This window comes from Sinocyclocheilus anshuiensis, unplaced genomic scaffold (genome assembly GCF_001515605.1).
Source record: "Sinocyclocheilus anshuiensis isolate Anshui unplaced genomic scaffold, SAMN03320099.WGS_v1.1 scaffold322, whole genome shotgun sequence".
In the NCBI taxonomy this organism is placed as follows: Eukaryota; Metazoa; Chordata; class Actinopteri; order Cypriniformes; family Cyprinidae; genus Sinocyclocheilus; species Sinocyclocheilus anshuiensis.
Genome location: NW_015542366.1, coordinates 2,509,530 through 2,517,457, shown reverse-complemented (window position 1 = coordinate 2,517,457; position 7,928 = coordinate 2,509,530). Strand labels below are relative to the sequence as shown.

Sequence of the window (7,928 nt, the reverse complement as noted above, 5' to 3'; positions counted from 1 at the left end):
ATTTTATTTTTTTTTTTTTTTTTTTTTTTTTTTTACTTCCTATTCATCAAAGAATCCTAAAGAAAAGCATCACAAAAAAAGAAACGGAAACGAAGTAATATATATATATAATTAAAATACCATATTAAAATAAAAAACAATATTTTAAATTGCAAATATATATAAAAAAAAAATACTGTCCTCAACCTTGAGAACGATATATAGATACCATTATTATTTATTATGGAATAACTCAATAACCATTCCCTAATTAAAATACTTACGAGGTGGACAATATGACCACAATCTTTGCTACCAAAATGCGGTAATCCAGTCTGAAATTACCAAAACATTTAGAATTGATACCATTTACATTTTACATTTCCCAAAATTGCCACAAAATGTCTGTGAACTAAATTCGTCAGCCATTAAACAAGAACATTCCAGTAGGTCAGACAAATCATGCTGCTACAAGTCCTTCAAGGCCCCACAGGTCTGTGAAAGTACCCTACCACAAAATGCACAAATACGTCACCATAAAAAATCTTTCAGAAAAGATTTGAAGGTAATTGCATGTGATAATATGCATATTTTAAGTCAAATTTAAGCACATTAATATTAAATATATTATGGAATCTGATCTTAAAACTTTTCCCGTCTATCTAAAAGCACTGAGAACTGCTCTCTCAGACTGGTTACATTATTGATACCATGCTCAAAATTGAGTGCTGAACCCAGTGTTTCAGAGTCAAAAGCAGATTGCTCCTTAAGCTCTTCTTTAGGAAAGCAAGCATCTAGATGCCACTCACAGGCTTCGACGGCAAACAGAATATCTCACATTTTCGTGAACAGTGGACTCATGATAAACTATGAAATACTGTACTGTATGTACCCTTGTATATAGCAAGGAAAATGTGTGCACTCATACTTGTGTGTGCTAAAGCCTATATAGTGACCGAAAGCAAGTGTGAGAACATGTCAGGATTGATCTGTTTTACTCAGAAGTGATCCTCTAACGCTTTTGAAAAGTTCAGTACAGTTCAGTTATATGCCCTTTTGCATTTTTGATATATCAACACCAAATACCAACCTTCAGATAAGCGTCTCTTTCCCATTCAGCCGTTTTACCTCAGTCACCATATTGCTCTTCGATAATGGAAATGAACTGCATCTTTGAAGTCGAGTCACGAGAGATATTAAAGAGGGGGAAAAAAATGTTAAAGCCATTCCCTGGTGTCATTCCCCCTCTGTGATCCGAATCCATATTATCAAACACAAATTTGTCATTACAGAATTGAGCTCCACTGCATCATATTCCGTCATTAAATTGCCTTGGCTTGGCGAATGACTTCCTGAAGGCCACCTCGTGCTCTGACTGATAGTGGCCTGCGGTGCCCCAGATAAAAATCATCTGCTCGGGCTGAATGAGATGAGGGAGTTGAGTGAGGGGGTGTTATGTTACTCACCTCCACCAGCTTGTTGGCGTGCTCGCGGAAGACCTGCGCATACTCCTTAACCTCTTTCTCGTTACCGCTCTTGGCCGCCTCTATCAGCACCAGCAGAGGCACGTTGGTCTCCAGGAAAGAGTCAGATATGTGGTCCATAACAGCCTTCCTTAGCTAGGAGAAAAAAAAGATAGAGAGAGCAGGGATCAGTTGATGTCCTACATAAACTGTCCAGTAGTTGAACTTGTACTTGGACCTTCGACTGTAAGGCATTTACAAGCGATAAACTCCAGGTTTAACACAGTTTCTAATGGAGAGCTTAAGTGTGTTCTGGCGTTAAAAACAGCTAGATGGAGCGCAACGGAATTGAACAGAAGGTGCACTTATAGGTGCATTAGCTCCAATACACCGTCATGTAAACATGCAATACACTTCAGATGCTTCAAGGGGGTATGTAATACCTGGAGAAAGGCACCATTCACATCCATCTAAATGGCAGTTTTCACCTGGAAGTGTGTGTTTTGAAATTTGCCCTTTTCTTTATGGAACTACAGAACTTTTTGAACCAATTACCCGAGTAATTGCAGTTCAGTAGTTTGTTTTTTTTTCCATAAAAGAATACATGACTACTTTTGACACTTGGCAATGTTTGAGCATAGCAAGAGAGCAAAAATGCAAATTCTAGAGTACATACAAAGAAAACAGCAGACAATGAAGGAATAGTCAGCAACTTGAGGTGCCTTGCATAGGGGCACAATGCTAAAAGCTCATGGCTTGCTAATTGCAGTGATCAAGCTAGCAACCTTTGCGTCACTAGCCCTGAGCATAAGCCAGGTTCACAACAACCTAAAATACACAGGCATGCATTTTGCCTCAAGGTAAGAGAAAAGCTTAATATATCTTAAACAGGATATCTAATTATTAACAGTATTACCATAAGTGTTCTTATAAAATAGGTTGTAGCTAATCATTGTTATATAATTGCCCATTTTAGTAGCAGATACACATCATCAGCAATATTCACAGTAATACACAGAGAAAACATTGGCGGCTATTCTAATGTGGCAATAGGTAGAGTCCCATGACACATGTCCTCTAATGGATGATGGGAAACATTCCTAACAAGCAATAATTATCATTCAGTGAGGCATGCACATATCTTAACCAATTAAAAACCCTGTGCTAGGCCATGGTCGGCAGACAGTAATGATAAATTATGGCTGAATGCGACGCATAATCCATCACTGGCAAGAAACTTGGCCAGTCAGATCTTGAGACTTGAGATGCCCTTAAAAGGGACATGCCATAGAAAACAGGATTTATTTTTTCTCAGTTCAAAAATCCTAATAAATCGGCAAAAATGAAAGCTGTGTGGTTATGAGGTTACATTCACACATCAGTAATCATCATCTGAACTTCTGAAAAAGGGATATTCATATGTTTTTGTAAAACGGCATATTTGTGCACATTTAAAAAATGCAGTACCAAACAGTCAGATTAAAAATTTCACCAAATTATTGGTAGAAGAAAATTGGCTAAGTCAATAACTGCTGCAAAAGTGTAAATAACAGCCCCTCTCTTTGGCATGTATAAGGAAGTTTAAGGCCATGCTGGGCTGTGGAACAGGTCAGGAAACCAGAGCCAAGCATGAGGACGTCATCTTTTCAATCAATGTGCAGTACTCAGTTGAGGAGTTCTTGGCCACCTGAGCATGACATTCAGAAAACAAAGCACACTCCATAGGTAATGATCCTTCTCCCCATGTGCCGGTGATTTAATTGAAATGTTTTAATGAACCCTGGTGCTCTGTCTCTAATAACCTCTGGTAAAGAATGTGTGCTTCTCTTAATGGTTTGGGTGCAACTCCAGGGAAAATGAAATAGAAAAATAGTGACCAAACTGTATCATTTTTCTGCTTATACTGATTAAAAAAACTAGAGATGTACTAGAGTGTACATGAGTCATGCGCTACGTAAAAAATGAACTACATCAAAAAAGGACAGTACCGTACTAGTATTTGAATATATTAATAATCTTAAACTGGGACTCAGTCTGACGGCATTTCATTTCATTCATCAAAAATTTAATTTTTTTTTTTTCAGTTCTCATGGAGCTTGAGGGCAAGTGATCTGTCTCTGCTTTTCTTTTTTCTACTTTTTATTACGATTATTTAAACCATAATTATTTTCCTTCGACATCAACCATGGCATTTTAGGGTCAGCTCCATTTGCATCTTATCATAATTATGCCAGTGAGATTAATTTCTGTTTAGTGGGAAAATCTCATTTTCAGGTTGCAGACCTTTAAACCTTTATTTAATATACTGCATGTTACAAATGTGTCAACATGTTAAATCAAACATGTTATTCCCTCGCTTGAAAAGCTTGTTAAATGTTCCAATAGCAAGCTAGCACTGGTGAGACAACAAGTATAGCCCACAGTGAGGCCCCTCATGTCTAATGTCTTTTTCAAAGAGGGAATTTAAGTTATAGTCATGTAATCTCAGGACTAAATTGGAAAAAATAGCTTGATGAATGGAGTGCTCCGCCGACTCCTCGCAGACTACAAAAACAGCAAGCCAAAAATTGGAAACACTGAGGAGAGGAAGTGCTTTGCTTTAAATTGCTCTGATGGACTGAACAATGGAAATCTTGTGATCCTACCTGTCATGTTCCCCTTTCTGTCTTTCTGCCTCTTTTCCCAATTTCTCCCTAATCCTTTGTTCTCTTCATCCATATGGCACTGAAGCGCCCGTAAAAAATCAGTATAGCAAACTCAATCAAGTCAAATTCAGACAGAAACAAAGACAAAATAATGAAGAAAGCGTGCACTTAGCCAAGCCAGAAGATAAATCTTTTAATGTTGCAAATGGGGGGAGATCTTAAGAGATGAGATTAGCTTGTGTTTGCTAACTTCGCTTACAAACACGAAAGTGTATTTTTAAGGATTAACCACCTGCTAAAATGTGAAAAACAAATGCCACGAGAAAGAAAGTCAAATCAGCAATGAAATTCAGTGATCTTCTGTAATTTACTCAAGTCTAAGGCTCAGAACAAAGCTGACAGATGTTTTATTTCCTAATCTGAGAAAACAAGAGCAGTTCATGACGCTGATTTACTCCCACATTCTCCACCAATTTACTTTTTTAAAAATGAATTTCTGGAAAACAAACTTGGCATTGGTTTTATTCCTATTTTACAACTGAGAGACTGTAGCATTTCAATGTTTTAACTATCATGGAAAACAAATGAACATGGCAAAATACAACTATCAGTGGCTTCAACTTTGTCAGTCTTAGGATTTGGATTCTCTGCAGATAGCGGCAGATGCTTTGGGTCAATAACTTGATGTTTCTTATTAAAATGTCAAGGGCAATCACAGGATAAGCATGCTTCTGTACCTGGTTAGCACAAAAGGCAGTCAATACAAAACAGAATTAAGTAACAGCACTGATTTAGAATTAACAATGACATCTGGAGAGGAAAGGAGGCGGAGGGACAGAAACAGAGTGAGTGGAGATGTGCTGTTTGATCTTTCTGTCATGTCTGTAAATGAGTCTGATAGCAAAACTCCCTCCCTTTCAATGATCACCGCAGAGGTCTTAGGGTAGGGTAGAAGAAGCCAGAGAAATTATTTTCTTGCTCTGGAGAGTTGGCATTTAGGTTAAAGCTTTAGCATTGATTTGAATGTTTTTGCTCCTGGCCAAACTAAAAGGTACATCTCTGCGTGCCGTCTCTGGAAGCCTTTTTGATGAATAATTTTATAAAAGATACGATGAATTTAGGAACCTATTGTGATTGTTTCTTGCCATTACAGGATTTTGGGACACTAAAAATGGGCCACTTTATTTAATAAATAAAATAATAATAATAGGTCCCACTTTATATTAAGTGTCCCTAATACCTGTGTACTTACACAGTGACTAAATATGTATGTAGTATGTAACCACAGTGTAAGTACACATTGGTACATAGTATCTACAGCTGTAATTTTTCTGTAACTACACACATGTAACAACCCTCAGGATTGTTTGTGTAAGTACAAATGTGTAACAGGACATTGGTAACAACACTTTTTTTCACTTCACTTTCACAGTACTCGTGTAACAGAAATTATATAACTACATTTTGTAACAACAATATGTATAAGAGTAATTGGAATCATTTGATCCAGGGGGTGGAGATGGGTAGGTTTAGGGATATGTAAAGTGGGAGGAGTTGGATCTCGAGTTGGAGCACCACTGTACTACCAGTGTACTTACATGGTAACTCCTCAGGAACTGGCTACTTAACATAAAGTGTAACATTCTGGACACCAACCACAATTTATATGTAAAGCCTAACTTACTGGCCACTGCTGTGTAACATCAGAGTAATTACATGATAGATCTAATATAAAGTGTAACACTTTCTTTACCAAAAAGTGCTGTTAGTCCTGTTACACATTTGTAATTTCATTACCAAAAAGTGTTGTTACCATTGTACTGTTACACATTTGTACTTACACATACCATTCAGTGGGTTGTTACATATGTGTAGTTCCAGATATTAGAGCTGTAGATACTATGTACCAATGTGTACTTAAACTGTGGTTACATACTATGTACACATCTAGTTACTATGTAAGTACACAGGTATTAGGGACACTTAATATAAAGTGGGACCAAATAACCAAATAAATAATTTATTTCATTATTTATTTATGTTTATTGAATTTGTTCTACTTTTTTAAAATGGACTTGAAATATAGTATCACCACTAAACTTCAACAGACTGTAGAGCAAGCACTGACACAATTCAGCTATGAAACAAAGCACAACACTTTATCCAAAACAATAATCGATGCTTGACATCAACTGAAGGTTTTAAATTTCTATAGCTCATTGAAATTGTATATGCAATACAAGTTACAATGTATTATAAGAAAGGCAACTCTAATGGGAGCACTGACTCGAAGTAAAAATCAGTTCCTTACATAACACATTCCAAATAACAGTACTCACATAACAGATCTCCATCTCTCCATCTCCATCTCTATCTCTCATAGAGAATCACATAACACTTGAGTCAATGCACACATCTATGAGCGGATGCTGCGGACGCTGTGGCAGTGTGACAATTGACAATTTCTTGAAATAGAAATAAGAAAGTAGAGAAGACAGGCTGTGGGAAGGTGTTTCTAGACTGTTGATGAGAGTGGCAGAACAGCCGGTGTGCACATTGTTTTATCAACTGCTTCTGTTATCATACTCCACTATGACAGACTGAGGTACCACTGTACCCTGATCCCTGATCGTGAGGGCCTACTGAGGAATTTATCAGCGAGTGGGAGCACTGTACTTCCAGCCTGAGTCCCCCTGCCTGCATTAATGTATTGCCCACTGACTTCAGCCTCGACTGCACTGCAATGCAGGACTTTTTTTATAAGGAAGAACAGAGAGTGGCGCCTCTCTGGGGCTCTCGCTTTCTGTGTCTTTGTAACATTGACTACATTTGTGTCAGTATGAATCAGTTCAATCCGACTGTTGTTCTGTATCTTAAATTCTGCAATGCAAAAAAAAAAATCAATAAATAAATAAATAAATAAAAATGATATTGTGAAATATTATGATGTAAAATAACGTTTTTCTATTTATCTAATATACATTAAAATCTAATTTATTCCTGTGATGCAAAGCTGAATTTTCAGCATCATTACTCCAGTCTTCAATGTTACATGATCCTTCAGAAATCATTCTAATATGCTGATTTACTATCAGTGCTGGAAACTGTTGTGCTGCTTAATATTTTTTTTGAAACCTGTGATATTTTTTTTCAGGATCCTTTGATGAATAAAAAGTTAAAAAGGAGAACATTTATTTAAAATATAAATATTTTCTAACAATATAGACTACAGTTCAAAAGTTTGGAGTCAGTAAATTTTTATTCTTTCATTTTTTTTTTAAAGAAATTAAAACTTATTCAACAAGGATGTGTTAAATTGTTAAGAAGTGAGAGCAACGATTTATATTGTTAGAAAATATTTATATTTTGAATAAATGCTGTTCATTTTAACTTTTTATTCAAAGAATCCTGAAAAAAGTATGTGTCACGTGACTGCTGTTAGGGAGACGAAGGCACAACAAAGATTATAACAACAAATCCTTTTAATGGTAATCCAAACGAAGAAGAGGGTCTTACACACAGGGTAACATCAACAATAGGCCCTTTTCACAGTGATGTCAGCTAACTTCCGCTTTCCCGCAAAGCAGTGTATCTGTACTTCCGTTATACCTTTACACCGGAGACTTCTCGGGAAAATGTAGGAAAAACTTGAAATATGAAAGGCGTTATTTAAGAGTTAAGACTAATAATGTTAATGTACTTACAGTCGGGTTCTTTTGTTTTTCTGCATCTGCTTTAGATGGGTGGCTTGATTGCCGCAACTGCTTTCTTTCAGATTTGTATGACAACGATTATGTGTTCACACAAAATACATACTTGAAACCTTTTCACTTGTTATTTC

General features: G+C 36.6%; 1 protein-coding gene across 1 annotated transcript in view; it reads right to left on the bottom strand.

The window, feature by feature from the left end:
- Window positions 1-7,928, bottom strand: part of ctnna2 (catenin (cadherin-associated protein), alpha 2) — a 462,098-nt gene that overhangs the window by 63,278 nt on the left and 390,892 nt on the right. The window contains exon 9 of the mRNA XM_016491151.1: window positions 1,446-1,598. Within this exon, the coding sequence (XP_016346637.1) occupies window positions 1,446-1,598 (153 nt within the window). The remainder of the gene's footprint in view (window positions 1-1,445; window positions 1,599-7,928) is intronic.